The sequence below is a fragment of the Myotis daubentonii genome, chromosome 1 (assembly GCF_963259705.1).
Source record: "Myotis daubentonii chromosome 1, mMyoDau2.1, whole genome shotgun sequence".
In the NCBI taxonomy this organism is placed as follows: Eukaryota; Metazoa; Chordata; class Mammalia; order Chiroptera; family Vespertilionidae; genus Myotis; species Myotis daubentonii.
The window spans coordinates 104275185-104302522 of record NC_081840.1 but is presented as its reverse complement, the minus strand read 5'-3'; the positions used below and the strand labels follow the sequence as shown (position 1 = coordinate 104302522).

Sequence of the window (27338 nt, the reverse complement as noted above, 5' to 3'; positions counted from 1 at the left end):
TCAGGTTTTATGCAAGTTTCTAGAATATACATGCTACATGATGTATTTGAATAGGTAATATGTTTAATATTAAATTGTATTGCAAGGCACAGAGTATGAATGGATGAATATGTATTCTTAAAATATCTTGGAGTTGTGTAAAGTTACTACAAAATATTTATTGAGGTATATTTTATATGTAATCTATTTTTCTTTTCAATAATAGTTAACATTTATTGGGCAATTACTTTATGTCAGGAACCATCTTATTCCTCCCAATTTTCCTATGAAGAAGATTTTTTCCCCCTATTTTACAGAAGAAGGAGGGATAGAAATATAAAGGGCTGTATAACTTGCCTAAGGATATAAAATTGGCATATGGCAGAGGTGGCATTGAAACCCAGGTCTGTTTAATTCTCAATTCTGAGCTCTTAACCACTACAGCCTCCTATGAAATGGAGAAAAGGGAAAGAATTTAAAAGTATATTGACTCACCTGGAGATTTTTTAAACATTGTGTACTTTGCATTAATACTCTGGGCCTTCAATATTAATTTGACATAAATAACACCAATATTCATTTACAGTAGTCTCCTTTACCCATGGTTTTGCTTTCTATGGTTTCACTTATCCACTGTGAATAGCAGTCCAAAAATATTAAATGGAAAACTCTATAAATAAACAATTTATAAGTTTTAAGTTGTGGGTCTTCACATTTTGTCCCCCTTGGGACATGACTCACTCCTTTATCCAGTGTCTCTAGGCTATATACTCACCCTGCCCATTAGGCACTTATCAGATCCCTCATGTGAGGGGAAAGGGTGTCCACATTCACATAAATCTTATTACAGTATATTTTAATTATTTTATTTTATTATTTTTGTCAATTCCTTACTGTACTATATAACTTAAATTTTATCATAGATATGTATTTATAGGCAAAAAACATAGTATATATAGCGTTTGGAACTTTCTGTGGTTTCAGTCACCCACTGAGGGTCTTGGAATATACCCCCTTCAGATCAGGGAGGACTATTGGACTGCTTATAATAGAATTCAGTGTATAACTCTTGTTAAAATTAACTATGTTCAGTCACTGCTTTTTAAAAGTATAAAACAAAAACTAAAGCAATATAGGAGCTAATATTTCCACATCCAGAAATTGGGAAATTCTAAGTTGTGGCTCCCACCATAATTGCAGCCCAGCCTCAGGTCAGTGAGTATTGCAATCTAAACTGAGCATCATATGCAGCTTCATGAAATAATATTCTACTCACTCTTGGAGGCCTGATAATGGCCACTGTGGGAACAATGAGTGTGTAGACTATCAGTAACTGTTTACCACTGTCGTTTGGGGCATTTCATTTATATGACTGCTTTTCATAGTGCAACATAGGTGTTTCAGTTGCTCATATATTGTGGTATTTCAGTGGTGCTTAAAGTATTCATAAATACTGAAACAAAGTGTCTTTGAATTGTAAGATTATCTTTATGTTTTTAATCTGATTTAGTCACTTTGCTCTCCTCCCCTATTTTCAATCCCAAAGGAAAAGCATACTTTTGGGAATTGTTTATTTCAAAGTGTGGTTCTTAGGCAGGTTCAAGATGTTGGTTAACTTTGAAATGTAAGCTGGTGCTGAAAAGAGGTAAAGGACCAAGAAGTGCATATTGGAGCCTCTAAAAGCACAGGATCATATCTTGAAGTAGCTTAGCTTTATGCAGTGACCTACCAGTGAGGCTATGTGGGCCCATCTACAACTCAGAAAAATTCTATTCTCAGAGGAAATGTCAGTTGGACATTATCAACTGCTTTACTTAGCCTTAATATTGCTTCAATAATCTGTAGTATTGTTTGACACTGTGAATTGAACATATAAGCTTTGCTTATCATTTTGTTGATTGATGTCTCTGTTGACAGCATTCACATTTCTATTATGAGTCTCTCAAATACATGTTTAAACATATAAAGTTTTTGCTAATGATGGAATCTCATATAGGTGGTTGTATAAGTTCATGTATAAAATTACTGTTATCTAATTTATATAGTTGAAAGGATAAACTTCACATGTTATTTGTATACATTAATTATATACATAAAATTCCAAGAAATACCAGTCGATTACGTAAATTGTATTTAGGTATGGTTTTGTTTCTATTAGCAAAGTATTTACAGAGTATCTAGTAGGTGCCGAAAACATTGTGGTCCAAGGTAAAGCCCACAAGAGCCTCTTAGCCACTGTGTTTGGAACTCTGAGTCTTTCCTAAATATTCTAATTTGGTTAAGAAGACCGCTGATGTCAGTCAGGCATGTTTATCATTATTCAAAATGATCCTGAGAAGGCGGCTTAACTGTTAGTGAACTCCCTAGTGAAAAAACAATGACCACAATTATATAAAAAAAGGTATAGTCTTGGGTGATGTTTCATTTGTTTTTATAAACCATCACATTTATTCCACATGGCACCTTTTGGAGTATCAGCATCTTACCCAATCCCAATTTGTACAACATGTTGGAACATAATTTTTACATAATACTGCCTTTGTAAAAGTAAGGATACCAAGGTGAGTGTTGATTATGTTGCTCTGCATGCTTTACCTTTTTCTTGGTCCTTCATTAACAGAAGTAAGCAGAAGTGATTCTTTAAAACTAAAATCTTAATCCCTTTTCAGGTAACTCAAGTCAGTTGGCTCAGTAATTTTAAGTGATATTTCATAGGATGAAGGATTCAAGTCAAGTATTGTACTTACTGCACACTCATTTTGCCAAGCTGTGTTAGTGGAATTTAGGGACTGACAAATATGACTTTGCAAATTTTGGTAGTCATTAAGCATTATAATGGTCTCAACTGTTTAGATCAGGGGTCCTCAAACTACGGCCGTGGGCCACATGCAAATACAAATATTGTATTTGTTCCCGTTTTGTTTTTTTACTTCAGTGTGCATGGGAATTTGTTGATAGTTTTCTTTTAAACTATAGTCTGGCCCTCCAACCGTCTGAGGGACAGTGAACTGGCCCCCTGTTTAAAAAGTTTGAGGACTCCTGGTTTAGATTAGTAAGAATTTTAAACATACATACTCAGTGTCATGTACATATATATTAATATACTATAACATTGTAGTAACATGTAATTACTTCCTAAAATATACACCAAAAAGTGAAGTAAAAATGATAAAGTTAACATTAAATAGAAGTTCTAATGTTTTCTTATTGCATTGGTATCTTTTTCACCTCCTGGGAAATGCTAAATCAGTTGACTATTGCTTTGAAATGCAACTTTTCATAAATACATACCCATCTTATTATTAAAAGTCATCTTCAGTAGAGAAAATACCTAATTATAATATGATCATAATGCCTGCCAAACTCCACTTTTATCCAGCTTTCTTTCACATTTTAGAAATAGATCTAACACAGAGTGTGCTTCTCTTTGTGTCGTGTTTTTAGGATGAGGATGGGACAGAAGACAACAGTCGTGTTGAACCTGTTGGACATGCTGACAGTGGTTTGGAGAACATTCCCAACTTTTCTCTGGAGTAAGTTACTGATGGTTTTAATTAAATATGTAATATACCTGCAGCATCACTGATAGTAGAAAGTGTTCCAAAAACATATGGCATGTGTAGGATGTTTGTGCTGAGTTAAAAACATGCCTTGCATTAGTTTGTTTTCCAAAGAGCATCTTTCATCGATTGTGTTATTATCTAATCTAAAAAGAATAGCATGGAAATTCACATGTCTCTGTCCTGAGTTTCATGCCTTAGCCAATACTATTAAGTTATAATATAAAATAGTGTTTGATTAAAAATGTTTGCTGAGTTTACAGCACTTCAACTGTTAATTTTGATTGCTTTGTATGTCAGTATTTTGGTCATTTGTTGTGCAACTTAGCTAAATTTTAAAAAATTATAAACATACTTTAACTGAAAAACTATTTGAATCATATAAGCATTAGCTATTTTAGCATATATATTTTTATTTGAAAAAATAGAATCTCTCAAAGGCATTTGAAAAATTATAGGTCATAGGTTAGGGACCTGAACATGATTTTAAGTATGAAAGGACAGAGTAACATTTTCTTATATTATTATCACAACTGTACAATTATCTTAAATATTGGCATGTTTAAATGGAAGGGGTTATCAGGGAGGTCAGTCATTTTGAATTTTTTTCTTTGACTATCAGTAAAAGTTAGGGGATCTAGACATTAACATTTGAACTCTTTCTTCTTTGGGTCTTCCAAGAAAAGTTTCTAAGAACTTCCTCAGTGAGATTAGGCACTAGAATCAGATTATGTTTGGATATAGAGAAACCAGCACTAAGTATTTTCTTTTAAGAAATACTTGCCATGTCATAGTTCTTTTTAGAGAAAACGTAGAATAGCAATAATTATTAGAGTAACTACACTATTTTTAGTGGACAAACCAATCATTAGAAAATGTGAAAAAAAAAAAGAAAAAAAAAAAGAAAATGTGTAAATTGTAAATAGTATCTAAAATAGGATGTTATAAAATTCTATGAAAATATTTTTTAAAATAAAAATCCATTTAGTGTTACTTTAATATGGTTAATTTTTTTTATTTTGTCCTAATTAGTATATATGATTAAATCTATGCACATATTTTCAATTTTGTTTTCACTCAATATTCCTATCTTTATTTTTCTGTAGCCTTTGTCTTATATAACCAGAACATACATAGTACATAGGATGACCTCAGGCTTTTATTTAGGAAGTTTAAGAATTGGCATTTTCCATTTTATATATATAAGAACTATATTGTGACCTTTGTCAAATCCATTGATAATCATTTATGGTTGTTGGTGTTATTTAAACTAGATATTTAATTAAAATACTATTTCCAAATATTGCTTGTTAGATAAGTACTGCTTAGATTTCTATGCAGTGTACACCCCCCCCCACTCCCCCACGTGCACACAAAATCTACAAAGAAAGTGAAATCTCATTTAAATGGTTTGGAAAGTTTACATTCTCTAAATTATACCAGCTTTCATGAAACTTGGGCTTATTTTATTAATAGTAAATTACTTTATTTATATAATAGAAGTAACTTCATATAATAGGAGTTACTTTATATAAATAGCTTCATTACTTTAATGTCCATTTGCAAACACTTTTATGAAAATGATTTGTTTTTTATTGGAAATTTATTGGCTTTGAAAAAGGAGTTTCATAACCTGCACTTGCAGTGGTTTAAGAAATGGCAACTTAAACTGTTATGGAATGGTGGGAAGTCAGGATTGCTGGATTACATCTGGACTGTCACCAGTCCACAGGAGTAAAAACTTCAACTTTATTGGATTATTGGAAGGGTCAATGATGTGACATATTTACGAGCTCTTTGTAAATTATAAAGTGCTCTGTAGCTTGGAACACCTTTATTCAGTTAATCTTCATTGCCCTTGAAGTAGATATTGGGATGGAAATTTTTCATTGGAAATCTAGAGATTTGACTTGAAAATGCGTACCTGTGTTACACAGAAGTGTATGGTCCCAGAGAAATGGTTCTGTGTCATTTTTAATGTAGTTATTTCTGATGATTGTTCTCCCTCATGCCGTCAGACTAGTGTTCGGGTATGTAGTGTTTAATGTTGCCTTCATCACCATGCTTATATTCCAGAATGTGTATGTACATGCTTGTGTGCTTGGTGGGATTTTTTTGTTGTTGTTCTCTTTTGTTGTTTATTGTGTGTCTGTGTTATTGTCTGTGTTTTTTGTTTTGTTTTGTTGTTTCGGTTTGGTTTGTTTACAGTCCATGTTCATGCTCCCTCATTCATCATTGTCTCACAGTGATATGGTAAAGCTCGTACACGTCCCCAACGATGGAGGGCCTCTGGGAATCCATGTAGTGCCTTTCAGTGCTCGAGGCGGCAGGTAATGTATCTTGGAGGTTTTTAATTGAATCATAATGTGGAGTGTTTTATCTTCATTTATGCTCAGATATAGAGTGGTGTTGATTTAGCATATGCTTAATGGAAATATTTTCATTTGTGGCAACTGCCACTTAATTCATATGTATATATCATAATCACAGAAGGCACTTAAGCTGACGAAGAAATCAAGCATTCAAATTATCCAAATAAATTTATTGTTCATTACATCTGTACAGGCATTTTACTCTGCTATAAATCAATGATAGACTTTAGTGTCAGAACTCCAGATGAATTTGCAAAGTTGAGGGCAAGAGCTTATTGTTTATGTTTATTTAGTTCCTTAATTTTGTAGGATTTTTATGACTATGTTTGGTATTTTAAAAAGTAAGACAAGCTATAGCTTACTTCCTACTCTGTGGCCTATGGTTCCTTCTCTTCAATATCTGCACATTCAGATGTGAAAATTTTATATTGTTTGTTAATATGGCTTCATCCTTTTATAGATCATATATCCTTAAAAACTTAAAATGTTATATGAGTTTCTCTCATTCTGCTGCTTTTTTCTGTGAAAGAATTGTTTTGTTTTAATATACTCAAATACATATTATGAATTGATTTTGCAGCTAGTGGTTGATGGGCTTCTGCTATGGATAGGCAAAGTGCGTCAGGTCCTTCCCAGGGACACTAACCATACACATTTAACTTGTGGAAGTTTTACCACATACTCATTTATTTACCCACCTAATGATTACATGGTGAAGTATTTATTTTATGTATTAGTGGTGCCATTCACTATTATTCCTAGTGACCCACCAGCAATATTTTTTTCCAATATATTTTTATTTATTTCAGAGAGGAAGGGAGAGGGAGAAAAAGATAGGAACATCAATAATGAGAGACTCTTTGATTGGCTGCCTTCTGCAGGCCTCCTACTAGGGATCGAGGCCACATCCTAGGCCAGTGATGGCGAATCTATGACATGCGTGTCAGAGGTGACACGCAAACTCATTTTTTTTGGTTGATTTTTCTTTGTTAAATGGCATTTAAATATATAAAATAATTATCAAAAATATACACCTTTGTTTTACTATGTTTGCAGATATCAAAAAATTTCTATATGTGACACGGCACCAGAGTTAAGTTAGGGTTTTTCAAAATGCTGACACGCTGAGGCTGAGCTCAAAAGGTTCACCATCACTGTCCTAGGCATGTGCCCCAACCGGAACCTCCTGTTTCATAGGGCAATGCCCAACCACTGAAGAATATAGGCTGGGCTATTTTAACTTTGTTTACACTGTGAGAAGGAAAAGCTGAAAAGTTGCCTTAGACCAGTGACTGAGGACTTAGAACATGGTTTAAACTGTGGCTAAGGAATTACAAGCATCATGTGTTGTAAAAAACAGATGTAATTTAAATACAAGCATGTGATGGGTATTTGAACAATTGTACTACAATCCTGTTGTATCTTCCTAACTGTGGCACGTCCAGATTTCATCTCTTTAGGGAATGTCTGGATGCTGAAACTTTAATTTACCCGGAGCTCAAGCCCAGAGTCTGAGGCTTGAATGTTAGTGTTTTATAACTAGCTGTGAAATTCATCTTGAATTTGGGGGTGGTGTTATATTCACAGAGTTGTAACTGCTTTCACTTTTTTCCTCCTCTTCTCTTTTACCTTTTAAATGTTGGAGAAGCATTGATATTTCTTCAAAGAACTTTCAGTTAAACAAGCTTTGTTGTTTTCAAAATGGCTCATTTTTTTGTTTTCCTTTAAAATATATAATTTTAAATGATCTCAGAGTTAAATCATTTTTTAACTTATATCATAACTAGAAAAATAATACAAAATGTATGGCTTATAGCTTCCTAATACTAATGTGTCTTTAACCACCTGTGAAATATAACTTATTACAAAGGAGACTTAATTGTTTATGTACCAACTTTGAACCAGTATCTCAATGACACACATGTTATTTTCTGTCATCATATATTTCCTATGTCAGTGTGAAAGGATATTAGGATAAAATAAATCGATGAAAAGCCTAAAGCAAAAGGGGAATACGAGAAAAATAAACATACTCTAGATTAATTCAATGGAAGGCATTTCACAGAATCCACTACAGTTACTGGTTACCATGGTGTTTAGTTTTGATATATAGAATGCATTTAAGTATACAAGTATCCCTTTGCAGAACTAGAAATTATTTTTCAGCCACATCATTTTTAAAACCTGTTAATTTGACAATCAGTGAAGAAATTTTCCTGCAGCTTTCCTATATAAGGGACAAAGGGATTAATAAGATCAAACTCTTTACAAGCCCTATAGGCATTACTGGTTTTCGTATTGGGAAACAGAACAGAACTAATGCTGTTTTTCCAAAGCCTCTGTTGTATTTTTAAGCTTCCTCTTCGACCTAGTAATGGCCTCATAGAAGTAGACTGACAATGGGAGTGAAAGCACAGGCAGGGTGCTCAGAAACACCCATCTTCCTTGTTCTCAGAAATGTTTACCAGTGGGTTCTTCTCATTCAGTTACATACCTTACCAAGCATTTAGGCTGTGGTAATTCCTTTTTTAAGTGAAAGTAAACAAAGATGAACAGGACTAAGTCTTTCTCTTTTAAATTATCTCAACGGTTAAATCTTTTTTTCACGTATTTGTAGTCATGGTGGAGTGATAACTAAGAAATCACAGAATTATAATAGAAATCACAGATACATGTTGATATAGTTATATAATAGCTACTCTGTGAGCTGATAAAGTATTGTTTAAATTAGGTTATTGAAACTGGCTTGTGGGAAAAGATAATTTTAAATGTGATGATTGCTTATAAAGGGAACTTCATCATCTTCATGGTGGCTATAAGGGCAAATTAGGCAATTCAGTATAGGAGAAAGGAAGAAATTGAGTGGAACTTGTGAAGAAATTGCTCATTATCTAGTGTGTATGCAAAACTGCATATTCATAGGATGTAAGGTGAAATTTCCAAGAATAACTTCCCTTTTACAAAATTCCAATTCTACTTGGGCCATCTCAATTTTGGTGATAAAACCAATTGAATAACACCAAGTAATTTTAGGAATATAGCAGGTCCTTATATAACACTAGAGGCCCAGTGCACGAGATTCGTGCACTCGGGGAAGGGGGGGATCCCTCAGCCCGACTTGCGCCTACTCACAGTCTGGGAGCCCTCGCGGGATGTCCCACTGATGGCTTAGGCCCAATCCCCGTGGGGAGTGGGCCTAAGCTGTCAGTCGGACATCCTTAGTGCTGTCTCGAAGGTGTGAGAGGCTCCCACCACTGCTGCTGCGCTCACCAGCCATGAGTTCGGCTTCTGGGCTTCTGGCTGAGTGGCACTCCCCTTGTGGGAGCACACTGACCACTAGGGGGCAGCTCCTGCATTGAGCGTCTGCCCCCTGGTGGTCAGTGCGGGTCATACTGACCAGTTGTTCTGCTGTTTGGTCGATTTGCATATTACCCTTTTATTATATAGGATAGTTTTGTTCAACCTTGTTTTGTTATAATGTTGATGAGATGTGGTGGGAACTTAACTCATATTTAGCAATTAGCCTGTGGTAAATGTGTTGTTTTTATCACATTTCCATTAACTTATCAATGATGTTAAGTGAAGTCTTACTATACGTGGTTTTGTTGCATTTTACTTTATTGAATTTTGCGACTATTGCATTCCTTAAAATTTAAGGTAGACCCTCCACCCACAAATAATTTATGACTCACTGAAGGATGAGGTGAATGTTAGCATTTTTAGCAATAAAAAGTATTTTGAATTAAGGTATGTACTTTTTTCTTGTTGTTGTTAATCCTAAGGATATGCTGTTAACCTGAGGATATTTTTCCATTGATTTTTTTTTTAGAGAAAGTGGGAGGGGGAAATAGAGAGAGAAACCTCCATGTGAGAGATACATAAATTGGTTGTCTCCTGCACATGCCCTGACCAGGGCTGGTGATTGAGCCCACAACTGAGGTTTATGCTCTTGACTGGAATAGAATCTGGGACCCTTTGGTCTGAGGGCCGAATGCGCTGTCGACTGAGCCAAACTGGTTAGGGCAAATTATGTACATTTTAAGACATAAATGCTATTGTATATATGCTAGATTATAATACAGTGTAAACACTTTTATATGCATTTGGAAACTAAAAAATGTATGTGACTCATTTTATATTGTGATATTTGCTTTATTGCTTTGGTTGTAACTGACCCTACAGTATCTCTGAGGTCTGTACTTAGTTTTATAAAAGTGACACATATGTCAGTGTTGCTTTCTGGTTTAGATTTCAAAGTCAAGGAGTCTAAGGAACAATACAGATTGGAATTATGTATCAAAAAAAAACAACCCCACAACACAATGCAGAACAACTCATATCCTATATAATAAAGCAATAATATGCAAATTGACGATCACACCCTTGCACAAGATGGCCCGTAGGTGAGGGCAGTTGTGGGCGATCAGGCCAGCAGGGGAGGGAGGGCAGTTGTTGGCGACCAGGCCAGCAGGGGAGGGCAGTTGGGGGCGACCAGGCCAGCAGGGGAGGGCAGTTGGGGGCGACCAGGCCAGCAGGGAAGGGCAGTTGGGGGCATTTGGGCCGGCAGGGGAGCAGTCAGTCGTCAATCAGGCTGGCAGGGGAGTGGTTAGGGGGTGATCAGGCTGGCAGGAAGGTGAGTGGTTGGGAGCCAGCAGTCCCGGATTTTGTGCGGGTTGTACGACTGCCGCCTAAACCAGCAGTTGGACATTTCCTGAGGGGTCCCAGATTGGAGAGGGTGCTGGCTGGGCTGAGGGACATTCCCCTTTCCCCACCCCCCCAGTGCACAAATGTTGTGCGCTGGGCCTCTAGTAAAATATAATTAGGAAAATAGGAAAAATGTGAAGTCAGTGTTAGAGAAAATTTTAAATCCACTTAGGTATAATTATGGCCTGAGGTATAATGAAATCGTTTTGGTTTTTTTTAATAAAGATCTCACTGGGCCTATTTTAAAAGGCTGTTTTCTAGAGTAGGTGAGGTGTTGGTCTTTGAATGGGGCACCAGTGACAATTGGCATGTAGTTGCTCATCTTTAAACCACTGCTTATTTCCAGACATGGAGACAAATACAGGGTGTTCCCTCAAAAATATATATGCACTTTGAATGATTATAAAGTTAGTGTTTATTAACATGCAGTTCATTTTCAAAATTTAGTAGGATCTATGCCTGATTTCAAACTGATAACTGTTCTGGTCCAGGCACTGCTGATAACTCGAAGCAATGAAATTACAAACATCAGGAACCATTGGTTCAGTATATGTGTGCCCTCAATTCGCCCACTGTTGCAGGTTTTGTACCTTAAACTTTTTTTATGTATCCCCATAAAAATAGTCTAGTGGCACTTTGGGATAAATTTTTTTTCTTCAAAGCTTAGTCCGGCTACACCCATTATTTCAAATGAGTTAAACGTCAAAAAGAGTGAAAATTAAGTAACTTATGAACTGTTAAAGTATGTATATGTGTTTGGGGGATACCCTATAGATGCATAGAAAAGGCAGCCTTATCTTCCCCTTGATGCTGTTTCTCTTTAGTCATCATCTTTTATGTTATTCAAAATTGTTAATTGATCTGCAAGCAGAACTATTAATTTTTATCACCTAGAAACCTATTTTCACTTCATACATATAAAATTTCAATTCATCCATATTTAACTGTCAAATATAACTTCCTTATTTTTTTATTTTTTTTAAATATATTTTATTGATTTTTTACAGAGAGGAAGGGAGAGAGATAGAGAGTTCGAAACATCGATGAGAGAGAAACATCGATCAGCTGCCTCCCGCACATCTCCCACTGGGGATGTGCCCGCAACCAAGGTACATGCCCTTGACCGGAATCAAACCTGGGACCTTTCAGTCCGCAGGCCGATGCTCTATCCACTGAGCCAAACCGTTTCCGGCATAACTTCCTTATTTGAATCACAATTATTACTACTTTCAGAAGAAAAAATTATTTCCTATGGCACATACCTGGTTTGCTATTTGTATCTTCAGCCTGGTAGGGCACATTCTGGAAGCAATCGATGTGTTGTTTTCACATCAATGTCTGTTTGTCTGTCTGTCTCTCTCTCTCTCCCCCTTCTCCTTCACTACTTCTCTCCCTCCCCTTCCCTCTCTCTCTCACTCTCCTTTTCTCCTCCCTCCCTTCCACTCTCTCTAAATGGAGCCAGGCTCCTGTGGTTCCATGGTTGAGTGTGGATCTATAAACCAAGAGGTCATAGTTTGATTCCCAGTCAGGGCACATGACCAGGTTGTGGTCTCCATCCCCAATAGGGGTTGAGTGCAAGACAGCCCATTTATGATTCTCTCTCATCATTGATGTTTCTGTCTCTCTCTCCTTCCATTCCTCCCTGGAATCAATAAAAAATATATTTGAAAAAATATTATCCAGTAAGGATTAACCTAAATAAATAAATAAATAAATAAATAAAGGTTAGAGTTAAAATAAAAGAGACCTCTTTGGAAAATATGTATTTATTTTGTCACATTAATATAGAAAAATCATTGAAATATAAAGCTTGTTTTTTGCATCAGATGCACATACTGATTAATTTTCCTCTCAAATAAAAACCAAAGTTTTCATAAAGTATTTAACTAGCCTGTCTTCAAAAGTAGTTAGCAACTATCTTTTGAAGGTCTTGAAAATTCCATACCATTTACTTAATTATTTAGTCAATATCTGAGCTTGGCTTTCCCTTCTAAGATTAACATGGTCATAATTATTCTTACTTATAACACTTAGCTCATCTAACCTATACTTTATTAGTTACAGCACATCAAAAACAGAATGTTCATTTTTCTTTTCAGAATTTCTAGTTAGAAATGTATTACTTCTTTGTGTCAATTAGTTCTGACTTGAACAGATGCTAAGTTTCTATGTTATCATTAGAACAGTCCACACTTTGAGGCCAGGGATAGCTTTGAATGGAGCCTGGCTCTCTCGTTTTAGTAAGTGTGGCCTGGGCAAGTTAACTTCACTTATCCCTACTCTTCACACCTGAGGGATGAGATAGAGACTCCTATGACTTTGTATGGTTTAAATAAGAAAGGACTTATAATTATACATTAAAATACATTTAATGCGGTACTTGGCATTGGCCATTAATGAGAATGAAATTTTCGTGTGCCCACCACCCAATGTCAAATCTTCTTGCATCACCATATATTTGACACATATATATATATGTGTGTGTGTATATATATATATATATATATATATATATATATATATACACACACACACACACACATATATATATACATACACATATATATATCATATATTCTATGATACATTATCTGTATACTTGAAATCTATGTGATCTTATTACAGTAACCATTGTCCTCCCAGTAAATTTAGTTTAAAAATTAAAAAGAATGATTTTTATCTTCCTGTATGTGCATTAAAACTCCCTCCTTATTGCTTTGTGTTCAGGTAAGTGCTGATTAGTGTATATAATAATAGAAAATAATCACTTTTCTATAATGAATCTAATATGAGGTTTTACTGTTATATTATAAATTTGAGAATATCAATATATACTTATCTACACTAATAAAACAGAAAAATGGTAATTGGCGTACGACGATGCCCTTTTCATTGGCTAATCAGGGCTATATGCAAATTAACTGCCAACAAGATGGCGGTTAATTTGCATATGTAGGCACAATGCAGGGAGGCGAAAGGGAAAGCAGGAAGAAGCCCCCTGCCACTGACAGTGATCGGAAACCCAGGGGGCCGCCTTTGCCCTGCCCCCCAGCCATGATCGGAGAATCAGGTGCCTTTTCCGCCCTGGCCAGTGATAGCAGGAAGTAGGGATGGAGCCAGCGATGGGAGCTGGGCACGGTCGAAGCTGGCAGTCCCAGGAGCTAGGGGTCCCTTGCCTGGGCCTAAAGCGGAGCCCATGATCGCAGGGCCACTGCAGCTGTGGGTCCCCGCTGCCCGGGCCGAACGCCTAGGCCAGAGGCTCAGGCCTGGGCAAGGGGCCGATCCTGCGATTGGAGGGTGATGGGGGTCAACGCCTGAGGGCTCCCAGTATGTGAGAGGGGGCAGGCTGGGCTGAGGGACACTCCCCCCCCCCACACACACCCAGTGCACGAATTTCGTGCACCGGGCCCCTAGTCCTATATAATAAAGGGGTAATATGCAAATCGACTGAACAGCAGAATGACTGGTCATAATGTCACACACTGACCACCATGGGGCAGACTCTCAACACAGGAGCTGCCCCCTGGTGGTCAATGTGCTCCAACAGGGGGAACACTGGTCAACAAGAAGCCGGGCTCATGACTGGCAAGCGCAGTGGTGGTGCGGGGGCCTCTCCTGCCTTTGAAACAGCGCTAAGGATGTCTGACTGTGAGAGGGCTCAGGCCAGGCTGAGCCCCCTGCCTCACCCCCACCCCCGCCGAGTGCACAAATTTTGTGCACTGGGCCTATAGTTATGTTAATAAAAAATATAGCCAATTTGGATTTTATGCTACTACTTCAGGTGTTAAAGAAAGCTTTATTTGAAGTTTTTATGTTTCAGTTCACTATAGAATTTTAAAATGGAATATTCATTTTAAAAGAAAAAAAAATACGCTCTTGAACTTGAATACTCAATTTTAATTTATTTACTTTAGTAAAAACGAATTTAACTTGACTGTACCTGTTAATTTTTGTCTGAAAGTTTTTAATTGTACATTTTCAGCTGCAGACTTGTTTGTTCCAATAAAGAACATAGTAAATGCATTTGTTTTTGAGAGAAAAGTTGTATTTTACATTTAGATTAAATCTTATTTCTTAAATGTAGTAGTATGATGCCTTGTCATTTGTGCCTTAATCTGAAGAAATTCTCTATTTTTACTTACTCTTTTTTGTATCTATTTAATCTCATCCATTAAAAATTTTAAATCAAGATACTCCTTTAACTTGGAATTCCTTTAAACTTTTGTTTGTTTGTGTAGGCTAAGACAGTGGCTGTGGTTCTCAGTGATCCACTGTAGTTAATTGCCAGCCCCTCCTGTTTCTCATTCAGCCAGGTGAGAGGATCAGTTGATTGGATCCATTGTATCCATTCCTACTCTGACTTCACTAAAGTTGTAGTGTTGATACTGTGTCAGTTTTTATTAAGATGAATTGTGATAATTTTGACACAGCTGGGTGGCAGTTGTGGGAATTTGCATTATCAAAACAAAACTCAGACTTATTCAGCAATTTAGATGTCAATAAAACATTCCTTATTTATTTTCAGTTTTATCATTGGGCTTCTCTCGCACCCCTGGTTTCATTTGGAAGGTTGTCCGGAAAGATGTCTGGAAGGACATCCAGTCTAATTAGCATATTATGCTTTTGTTATTATAGGCAAATACAGACTCCCACATGGGGAGGAGGAAAGAGTCCCACTGAGTTCCTTTTCCCTGGTTTATAAAGGCTGCAGTTTTTGTGCCTCAATATCCCCTCTGATTGGCCACTATTCGCCTTTGACTTGGTCAGTATAGCAACTCCTGAGCTCAAAGGTCAAACCTCACATAGGTAAGGCCCTCCTTTATTTTGTAAGTATAGACCTTTGACAACTCCTAGTTCCCTTGTCTTATGGAAATGTAACTTCTGCTTTTCCTTTGTCTTATGGAAATGTAACTTTTTGCAGCTCCATAGCCTGTGCTTTTTCTGTGGACCCTTTTAATTTTTAAAAATTCCCTAAACCTGCCTATTTCACCCCTAAAAATTCCTATTCCAGGCCCCCCCTTCAATTAGAAAGCTCCAGCTACTGTTGGAGACAGGGGATGCCGGGTCTTTCTGGCTGCTTCTTGTTGGCAAAGGGATCGTAGTTTGGGGTTGGCAGTCAGGGTCCCATTGGAAGTGGGCAGTGTAAGGGTCCATGGACAATGCATGGAGCGGCCTTTTTTGGCAGTTCCATGCGGAGGACCATTTTAGCTTTAGAGCTTCTAAATATGAGGATATGAAACATAAACAGGTAATGGTTAAAGATGAATAATAAAAAACAGCATGAACAAGTCTGAGAAGGGGAGCTAGCTAATAGGGATGGCATCATATAATTAGTACCTGGACATCTGGGGAAAGGGGTTGTGAGGTCTTGCCTTTCGCTAAGCTGCTTGCAGCAAGAAGTGTTATCCATAGCACAGACTCTGCTCTGTTCAGCTAACCAAGGGCTTCTCTGTGAGTAAGGACCATGTGTGTTAGAGACTATAGACTTCTGGATGTCCTTAAAATTCTGGTCTGTATTCTCAGAAATTTGAGAAGTAGTCCTGATTTGGTTGGTGGTAGTGGTAGCATACGTTGTCCTATAGACTAAGATTTAGTACATTTTATTCTAGGGATATGGGAGATAAATATCCAATTGAGATTATTTGACCCTGAATATGGCTGCTTATAACATACTTAGTGGTTAGGGATTTGGGAAGCCAGAATGGCTGAAAAATTTTCTATGTCAGGGATACAACAAGGAGCTATAAGTAGGAACATCTTATGGGGTTTCTAGGTCCCAGCAAGGGCAGAAAAGGTCTTCTTTAGGTACCAGCCAAGGGTTTAAGTGACACTTAAAAAAAGACAGAATAAGAACTATTAAAAATATGAAAAGATTGATTTATCTAGAAATATCAGAGTATGTTACTTATCTGGTACTCATTAACTCTTTAGGATCCCATCAAAAGAGAAGTTTCTGGTCCTAGAGGCTCACACAAATAGGAATCTGGTGATTCAGTAGATGACAGTACAGTTTCGTCCTCCTCCTGTGCTGGCATTCAAGGCTCACTTGAAACAGATGGATTTGGGAATTGAGGCTGCTGACCTGTTGGGAGACTTAAAGCTGGGGCCTGTAAAAGGAGCCTTTTGAGTTGTTTAAAGACCTGCCTAAATAAATGAGGGCTATTCCCAAAAATCCTGAAGCAGTACTGACCATGTTAGTTGATGGCTTTGATTATTAGGGATCTTCTAAAGCAATGGTTCTCAACCTTCCTAATGCTGTAACCCTTTAATATAGTTCCTCATGTTGTGGTGACCCCCAATTTCATTGTTACAAATTGAACATAATTAAAGCATAGTGATTAATCACAAAAACAATATGTAATTATATATGTGTTTTCTGATGGTCTTAGGCGACCCCTGTGAAAGGGTTGTTCGACACCTGAAGGGGTCGCGACCCACAGGTTGAGAACCGCTGTTCTAAAGTCACATAGGGACTGTGAGTTAGGATGTAGGGGTACATACAGAAAAAGGCATCCTTGAGATCTAGTACTGTAAACCACTTTGTGTCCTCCGGAATCTGGGCAAGTAGAGTGTAAGGGTTAGGGACCCTTGGGTGGAAAGGAATCACTGCCTTATTTACTAGTTATAAGTCCTGAACTAGTCCTCCTCCTCTATTACGCTCATACCCCTACGATGGGGGTGTTGTAAGGACTATGATAGGTTTCGATAAACCTTGGGCTTCTGAAATAGATGGACTATTAGAATATTGAGTCCTTCTCGAGCCTCAGGGTTGAGAGGATACTGTCTCTGAAATGGATGTGAGGCTTTCTGCAGAATCAGGAAGGCATGGGAAAGAGGCAACTCACCCCAGCTGCACCCTAAAGGCTGAGAAAAATATTTCTTTATTGGCTTTCCAGACATGTCTGTAATGACTACAGCCTCTGAGGATGATTTACTGAGGGTTTGGGAGGAGTACAGAGAAGGGGCTCCAACGTCAGGGAGGAAATTAGTTTCCTTGCCTCCCACTATCAGGCTTACCCAGGGCTCCTGGGTGGAAGTGGCAGTCCTCTGAGGAGCCGGGTTGGGGGTCCCTCAGCCCCATCAGTCCTGTGGGGCCAGCTGGGTCGCCAGCCCCACCCCAAGGGACCTCAGTCTCTGGGAGCAGTCCCACTCCCAGTGGTTTCCTGGACAGGACAGGGCTTTGGGGGTTTACCACACCCTTTGGGGCAGCTCGGGCGTATATGTCCGACCTGGCCACATTTGTAGCAGGTAAGCTGGACTGACCGTTCGCCTCCAGGCTCTGCCTGGGGCTCCTACTCCCAAAGCACAGACCAAGAGCCTTGGTTTTGGCCTGGCTTCTCTTGTTTCTCCTTTTTCCTTATCCTGGTCTCTGTTGTGGAACACAGAGGTTGTAACTTTCAGGAGATTCTCTAAATTAGTCTTGGGACCAATAGCCAATTCTTGCAACCTCCAGATGTCTGGGACAGCCTGAGTGATAAAATTGGTCTTTAAAATTAGTTGTCCCAATTCTGAATCTGGGGTAATGTTGGTGTGCTTAACCAAAGCCTCCCTGAACCTTTCTAAAAAGCTGAGGGGGTTTTCGTCAGCCCCTTGATGAATGGTGGTTAATTTAGAGTAATTAATAGGCTTTGTTTTACTACGTCCGAGGCCTTCCATAATATGGAACCGGCAGTGCTTTCTTTTCCACCTCTCAGTTTCAAGACCTTGCTTTTCAGCAGCTGAGAGGGTCAGGTTTAATATGAGCATAATGACTCTATATGAGAGGTCAAACATTTGAGGTTTTGGAAGATCTTAATATATTAGGATCTTCCAAGAACTTTCCTAAATCACTTTTAATTTATTTCATGTCCCAGGGTGAGAAGCGGATCTGGACTAAAGTATGATCAGATACTTCATCTGTCTTGGGGCAAGTTAATGTTGGCTTATTCCTAGGCGGGGGCATGGCCTCCGCCTTCTCCCTTGGTGAACTTTGGGTTGTTATTGCCAGGAGCGAAGGAACAAGTTTATGGTTTTCCACCTGCCTCTGGCTTGTCCCCTAGAGCAGTGGTCGGCAAACTCATTAGTCAACAGAGCCAAATATCAACAGTACAACGATTGAAATTTCTTTTGAGAGCCAAATTTTTAAAACTTAAACTATATAGGTAGGTACATTGTTATTAACTTAATTAGGGTACTCCTAAGCTGGCCTTTGCTAAAAACGTCCTCAATCTGATTGAGGTATGTTAGCTGAAGACTACCCCTTCCAACTCTCCCATCCACACTCATCTTGTATACTTGTTTCGTCTATCTCCTTTCCGAAAACCGACTTCTGCACATGGGCCACGAAGTTTCAATCGCACTGTACGTGCAGGCGCGCACATGGTATTTTGTGGAAGAGCCACACTCAAAGGGCCAAAGAGCTGCATGTGGCTCGCAAGCCGCAGTTTGCTGACCACTGCCCTAGCGTAAAGTAAGTCTGGACATATGGGACTTCCAACTATTTTCCATTTTTCCTACAGAAAAGATCTAATTGTAGGATGGTGTTATACTTGAGGCTTCCTTCTGGGGGCCAACTTTCCCCATTTGCTAGTTGGTATTGAGGCTAAACTTGAGTGCAGAGAAAAATCAGGCATTATTTCTTTAAGATTTGTGGGTCAAATTATCCTAATTTTTAAAAAAATATATTTTACTGATTTTTTACTGAGAGGAAGGGAGAGGGATAGAGAGTTAGAAATATCGATGAGAGAGAAACATCGACCAGCTGCCTCCTGCACACCTACTGGGATGTGCCCGCAACCAAGGCACATGCCTTTCGCCAGAATCGAACCTGGGACCTTTCCTTCCACAGGCTGACACTCTACCCACTGAGCCAACCGGTTAGGGCAAATTATCCTAATTTTTGAGGATGCATCCTAGGGGCTGTCTTTATGTAGTGTGGATGACACGCTTCCCATCTGAAAGAAAGAAGAAGAAAGAAAAAGATGTGCACAAGGGTGATTCCTGTATCCATTGTACTCGCATAAGGATGTTTCCTGTATCCATTGTGCTCACAAAGATGTCCTTGCCAGTGGGGCATCCCCCAACCTGGCAAAGGCTGAAGAAGTTCCTACTCTGAATCTAGGAGTGAGGGGTACCTTACCCACGGAAGGTTGCAAACAAGGCTGCCGGGTGGACTAACCTCACTTACCACTGTGGTGGCCACCCAAGCTCACACACAAGCCGCCCTCCTGCCTCCCTATCTTGTGGGGGAAGTGTACCTCATGTCTTACTCTCAAGCAAGCCCTTGTCTTTGATTAAAAAGGGCCTGAGATGGCTGTAATGTGTTTGAAGTACCTGCTGAACTGAATTTCCTAGGGATCTACTCTAGGATGAGGAATTAAGAGAATTTCCACAATACCCAGAACCCTGGTTCAGCCAGTATCCAGGGAAAGTATAAACAACTCCGGTCGCCAACCCTTGTATCCCCTTCATCATTAAAGGATTTATCCTCTGCCTGATTTCTGAAGAAAGGATGGAATCTATTTCTAGCCAAATTTAGAATTTTAAACTTCCCTGCTCACTGGCTTAACTCTTAGTTTCTACTGAACCTCAATTTCTGCTGTTTTACTTCCAATCCTTAAAAATGCCACCTCAGAGATATAATTTTCTTTTAAACTGGGCAACCAACTTGGTTGCTCCGCAAAAAATGCCTGGGAGAGGGACATGCTAGTTGACTTTACAGGGAATAGTTTAGGAAAAATGCACACCTTCTTAGTTTTTATTAATGGTGAGTACTGGTGGAAGAGATTTTTATTTCCCCCTTTTAAGCTTAAATTTACCCCTGAATATCTAGTATTCATCTATATATTTCACTTAGGTATGCTCAAAGGGGGTACCACTTTCTATATATACATTTTATTTTATTAAAATATATTTTATTGATTTTTTTTTTACAGAGAGGAAGGGAGAGGGATAGAGAGTTAGAAACATGGATGTGCCTGCAACCAAGGTATATGTCCTTGACTGGAATCGAACCTGGGACCCTTTAGTCCACAGTCCAACGCTCCATCTACTGAGCCAAACCAGTTAGGGCAGAATTAGCCCTTTTCAATCTGGCTAATAAATTGTTATATTCTAGTAATGCCACAGAAGCACAGACACATAGAATATGTTTTTGTATTGTTATCCTTTGCGTAGAAAGGCTGGGAGGACACCCCTACTGCCCGCCTATTCCCTCGCCGCTATGCCCCCATAAGCACAGAAGCAACCAAGCTGTGACCACCACATAGCCAACCTCAGTTCTGCTTCAGCCGACCTGCATGGTTTGGGACATCACAGGCAGGCACGAACCACCCCGTTCTGGCACTACTGATGCTGTGTACTGACTGCATACCAGGCATGATTCTGGCAGGGCTTTGAAGATTTCCCTGCCCTGGGCCCTCCAGAGCGCCTGTGTGGGTTTTGTAAGTGTTGCCTCTCATTCTGCTACTTTGAAACCTAAAAGCTCCTTTTCAGGTTAAAACTGCCCCCTTTTCCTCTTCCTCCACCCATTTTGCCTCAGGTATGGGAGATAATGGTTTGTTAGCTACAGGCAGGCTACAACTTTAGCTAGTGGTCAGGCCTTTGTTTAAACTTCCCTGGATTAACACATTTCTTTTCAACCTTATCACATACGCAACCTTCACAAATTTTATACTTTCAAATTAGCCTTAGAATCTTAGAAAATCTTAACCCAGCACAGCAAAATGACCTTTGGTTCTGAAGGGCACAAAGCCCACACAGCACAGAAACAGAAGGTTCTTTATGTTCATAAAACAGTGAAGAGCAAACGAAACTAGCAAAAAACATCAGTAACCAAAGTTACATTACAGACACACAGACAAAAAGTCTCTCAGAATTCAAACCCTGAATTCTTGGCCACTGATGCCTTAAAGTTCCTGAAATCCCTGCCATGTGTGCAACCTGTCCACAAGCAGCTGGGCCCCCAGCAAAGTGTGACATGCCCCCTCTTTAAACAGATTGATCCAAACAACAAAGACACAAAATATCAACAGAGACACTCTTATACACAAGATTTACAAGTGTGCACAACCCACAGTCACCTCAGAATGCCTTTCATTAGCACATTAAGTGCCCAGCCTGTTTTGTCTTCCGGACAGAAAGTATAGTGTCAGTCACTGGTGACTGACAGGGCGCTTAACGTGTTAAAAGAAAGTACCAAAGCAGAGCAATGTCTCCTGTCCCTGATTTGGGGACTGACCCTCCTCAGAACCTCAGCATTTTCCCAATGGACTGTTTTGGGGAATGCATTCCCTAGGTCTAGAATTTCTGTTTTCCATCCTCAGCAGGTCTTTTCTGACCTTTCGTGCAAACTCCGAGATTTGCTTTGTCTCTCTCTGACCATTTCCCTTGCGGGAGAACAGAACCGCAAATCAGAACTCCGCATTCACTTTATGTCCCAGACATTTCCCAGTCACATGTACCCGACCTCCAAGGATACTTAATCACCAAAATGACACTTAGTCCATTTTACCATTTTGGCCCATGCATGTGGCTTGCCTGGTGTATATCCCCCTTGTGTCATTTTCGCCATCTTCCAAAGACAAACAGTCTCGGGCCTTTTCTGTAGCATCCGTGAAGAGATGGGGCTTAGGCCAAGAGGCCATCCAAAATTGGGTGGTGTGGGTCTCCCCTTAAACCAGCCTTTCCCTCTTCACGCGTACAGTAGTCTCGGACACATCCCCAAATTGTGAGAAATGGCTTACCTATTCAAATTTCAAATGACGGACCAGGAAACAAAAACATGGTGAAAATGAGACTTTTAATAACACTCCCGAGAGTGAGTGCCCATTTTACAGGATAACAATAAAGGCAAGAGACAAGCAACCTAGTAATTAATGAGCTACCTTAACAGCTGTGTCTGGCTATAATGCTGAATTCTCTGAAAGGCTTAAACTTCTACAAGGGTGGTGGCAGAAGTGGTTAAGGGCTGTGATTAACTTCTTTTACGCCTGATGGGAAGATCTAGGGCAGCCGTGGGCAAACTACGGCCCGCGGGCCGGATTCGGCCCATTTGAAATGAATAAAACGAAAAAAAAAAAAAAAAAAGAGAGACCGTACCCTTTTATGTAATGATGTTTACTTTGAATTTATATTAGTTCACACAAACACTCCATCCATTCTTTTGTTCCGGCCCTCTGGTCCAGTTTAAGAACCCATTGTGGCCCTCGAGTCAAAAAGTTTGCCCACCCCTGATCTTAGGGCTATACTCATATGCCAGGAGTGGAAAACAGTTGGCTGCCCCTGCTTATGTTAACTCTCGCCTAAAAGTTTTCCCTTAGGACCCTTACTAGAGAGGCCTGCACAAATGGAGACTGAGGAGTTAAGCTTAGTGGGATCTGGACCGAGGAGGCAGTGGTCTTGGCTAGATGCTATTTGACCTGACTGAGATAGAGAGCAGAAGAAAAAGGCAGATGATTCTTCAATAAAACCTGCTTGGGATCTGGGCCAGAGGAGTGGAAATATGTAGTGGTTCAGAAACATGATGTTTTTGGAAACATATCTGAGTTTCTCTCCTGGTGTCTAGACAGCTGCGAGGACCCAGGATGCTGGGTGACCAACCCTTGTATGCATCCCCTGGACGGGTCAGAGTTTAATTACAGGTGTTGTCTCTATGAGGCTGCCTTCACGCCATGGAGACCTTTCTCCCAGCGCCCCTGCAAGGTCCTTTACTCACTTAAAGACATTCGAGATTCTTGAACCCAGGGGAGGAATTTGCCTCTTTGGTTCTTTGGAGCTTCGGAAGGGAACCATTCACTCATTCAGTCGATGGCTGGGTTTTGTCTTCAGACTGGTGGCAGCCTAATGCTAACCTGACCTGGCACCAGTTTATCCTGACTAGGGAGATTTTTTCTTTTAGTGGCAGTCGCCCTAGTGGCTTTTACTTGACTGACTCATGCCCGCTGTGGTTTTGGCCCTCGAGAATATATCCAGAAAGAAATAGTGAAAGAGAGAGAGAGAAATGCCCACTTTTTAGATGACAGCCAAGTTTAAGTGGCTGGCAGGCATCCATCAGCCTCAAAATCATACATGGGACAAAAAAGGGACAGAATCTGTGGGTATACTCACAGTTCAATGTGAAGAGGGTTGCACCATTATGATATGGGATTTTTGGACTGGAACACGAAGTGTTCCCCCGAGCAGGATGGCTTCCCCAGATTCTTTTTCTGTCAGAGTCAAAGAATGAAATCTCAAATAGAAGATGGTATAGCAAAGGTGGAAATTTATTGAAGAAGTACAGACTCCCATGTGGGGAGGGAGAATGAATCTTACAGCACAGACTCCCACGTGGGGACGGGGAAAGAGTCCCACTGAGTTTCTTTTTTCCTGATTGCATGCAGTTTTTTGTGCCTCGATATCCCCTCTGATTGGCCACTATTCCCCTTTGACTTGGTCAGTATAGCAACTTTGAGCTCAAAGGTCAAACCTCACATAGGACAGGTGAGGCCCTCCTTCTTTATTTTTTAAATATAGACCTCACCCTAACCCTAAACCTGCGTATTTCACCCCTAAAAAATTCCTATTTCATTAGCATTTTTTAAAAGAAGTTTATTCAGAAGTGAGATTTGTGGATATAATATTCCCCCTGACACACACACACACACACACACACACACACACACACACACAGTGGATGTAGTATTTTCCCCCCTCGGTCTCCCCCCCCTAGCTCCCCCAACACACACACACACACACACACACACACACAATTTTGAATAAGGTATAAGAAACAGTAGAAGAGAGGTGTGTTTCTGGATGTTTCAGATTTATAAGAAAAAAATATTTATTTGCTCAAAAAGCATGTGCCATGTTGGGTTTACATTAGATTCATATGGGAGGGCAAGGAGGTTTTGTATCAGATACCATGGAACCCTGTGGCCACATCTTCATAATTCTGCTGTTCCAGTAACCAGTACACTGAGTCTTCTTTCCATCTGGGTGGTTGTTTCTGTTCCTGGACTATTTCCCCCAAACAAAGTTTGACCAGTTCCTCATTTCCCTCTCTGTCTCTTATTTTTTTGCAAAGTGGTTTCTTCTTATGGAAATGGTTGCTCCTAATGAGGAATCCTGGTAATTGCCAAGGTGAAAAACTATTCTCTGTTCCAGCATATTGAGATGCCAAAATGTTTATTACCTTGAGTTATTTTCTTTACTAAAAGTGTTACAGGGACCACAATACCAGAGGTAGTCAATTCTTTATTACTTCAGGTCAAGTTCCAGTTCCTGGTTGAATTTGCAAAATATATACTTTAATTGTTTTTAATTATATATACTACTTGAGATACCTTTAGATTGAATGTGGGAGGAATAGAAATATGCCTGCTTGCACACACAAATTTTCAGGAAGATGGAAGCATCTGTTATTACTTCCTGTTGATTTCCCTTCAGAGGGTACTTTTCATTCTCAGTCTAGCTGTTACGTTATCAGTTTAATTTTCTTGTGAAGTTTTTTTGATAGTTCATTCCCATTGTTTTGTAACCATTTTCACCTAGTGAAGCTAATGAGATAATTTTTGCAGATTGTGCTACTTTACTTTTAAGTGAATCCATTCTTTTTGAGAGAATGATTCTAATAGTGTGGTCAAGTACTTAGAAATCAGCAGGCTACTAAATTCTTAATTCAGTCTGTTCTTTCATTCCCTGATTACTTGCCATGTCACTCAGAGTGACAATCTTCCTCTGTTGACTACTCCCACCCATCCTTTCTCTTATCTCTTATCTGCTGAGAAATAGGATTCTGATATTTTGTGACTATTTTAACAAAGTTGAATTTTAAAGCCTCATTTAGTAAACCTCAGTTATATTTTATGTAAGTGTGGTAGTTTATTTATTATTTGTAGTTTTGTTCTTTGTGGTTTATTTTTTAATTTCTGTTAGGATTGTTATGCCCAGATTTCAGGATCCCCAATAGACCATCAGGGAGCCAGTGGAGTCCGATGCAAAAGCAGAGAGCTTTTATTCAAGCTAGCTTGGGCTCCCCGTCAGCCACACGCGCCGACGCAGCGGCAAGCGGCCGAGAGAGCGCCCGAGCCCCTGTGGGAAGAGGGGTTGAATAGGGGCGTTGGAGTAAGGGGAGGAGAGAGGACTGTGAGCCCTGCCAATTGGCCGGGCGCAAGTCGGTGTCTTGTTACACAGGATGTGGTCATATCTATGGCGCGCACGTCCCTTGATTGTCATTGGTTAGTTTAAAGAAATCCTGGGTGTGGCTTGCAGAGGCTTGGGCTTCTGGGAAGAAGCTCCTTGCCGAGCACATGGCTAAGGCTGCTGCCCAAAAATGGAGTATCCAGGATAAGATGGAGGGCGTAGCCCTCGCCCTTTCAAGGATTATTGATGGATTTGGCCGTAAATGAAAATGCCATGCCTTTTTACTTTAGATTATCATCTAGAGTGATTCCCAGAAAGAAAAAGTAAATTTTAAAAGAAAAATAATTTTTTAAATGAATATAAATCCATACACCTCTTCATCTGAAAAATATTGATGCTACATATAGAGTTAAATTATAGACTTCCAAGTTATATTATTTTAAACTGTCATAAATACTGAATTAATACTATTAGAGATAAATCTATAAACATAAATTATCAGTGTTAGTTAACTGCTAAGTAATTTCTGTTAAACGTCTATATTTTTTTTTCTAAAAATATTCTGTGGAATCTTTTATTTTTTTATTATTATTATTTTTTTTTAAATATATTTTATTGATTTTTTACAGAGTGGAAGGAAGAGAGATAGAGAGCCAGAAACATCAACGAGAGAGAAACATCGATCAGCTGCCTCCTGCACATCTCCCACTGGGGATGTGCCCGCAACCAAGGCACATGCCCTTGACCGGAATCGAACCTGGGACCTTTCAGTCCGCAGGTCGACGCTCCATCCACTGAGCCAAACCGGTTCCGGCTGTGGAATCTTTTAAAATACACAAACTATTTTAGAATATATGAAAACATTATTACTCAGTTTAGGCTGAAGAAATGCTGTAATTATGATTTCACCAATTAAAAACTAATGGAGCGACTCTTGGTAGCCTGTATTTTTACTGCAGAAACCATGTTTTGTTTTGTTTTCTGTTTTGTTTTGTTTTTTAATCCTCAGCTGAGGATATGTTTTTATTAATATTTAGGGAGAAAGGAAGGGAGAGAGAGTGAGAGGGATAAACACTGATGTGAGAGAAACATCAGTCAGTTGCCTCCTGCATGTTCCCTGTCCTGGGATTGAACCTGCATCCTGGGTTAATGTCCTGAGTAGGAATGGACCCTGCAACCTTATGGGACAACACTTCAACCAAGTGAGCCCCCTGGCCACTGCTGTATTTTTTTTTTTTTAGTAGTCTCAGTCTGTAGAAGTAGCTTGTAGCAGCAGGTGTGGCACCACATTTGTGATTATGTCAAGATGGTCTGTGTATGGTTGAGTCACCTTTTCCTTTGATGGTAAAGTAGCTAAATGTCTTTTACCTGTTCCAGTATTATCAGTAACTGAGATTTAATATGATTTCTCAAATTATTTTGTCCCATTCAACAGAATCATAGAGATATCTTAACTTGACTCCTCTTCTAGAATACTGTTCCATTGGACATAGAAACAACTTAAACAATAGAGAAGCATAGGGAGGTAGACTGTGGGTATGATGATATTTTAACAGTAACTTCATCATTGGTGTGGCATATTATGAAATCTCTTTTCTTCCAAATACAGACTAAGACTGTT

The 27338-nt window shown here is 39.2% G+C and overlaps 1 protein-coding gene across 28 annotated transcripts in view; it reads left to right on the top strand.

The window, feature by feature from the left end:
• The window catches only part of PARD3 (par-3 family cell polarity regulator), a 780879-nt gene that overhangs the window by 378675 nt on the left and 374866 nt on the right, over positions 1-27338 (top strand). For 27 of the 28 annotated variants that reach the window (XM_059655793.1, XM_059655831.1, XM_059655947.1 and 24 more), the window contains 2 exons: positions 3424-3512; positions 5786-5869. In XM_059655793.1, the coding sequence (XP_059511776.1) occupies positions 3424-3512; positions 5786-5869 (173 nt within the window). The remainder of the gene's footprint in view (positions 1-3423; positions 3513-5785; positions 5870-27338) is intronic. The other variant, XM_059655745.1, reaches the window with a different exon arrangement.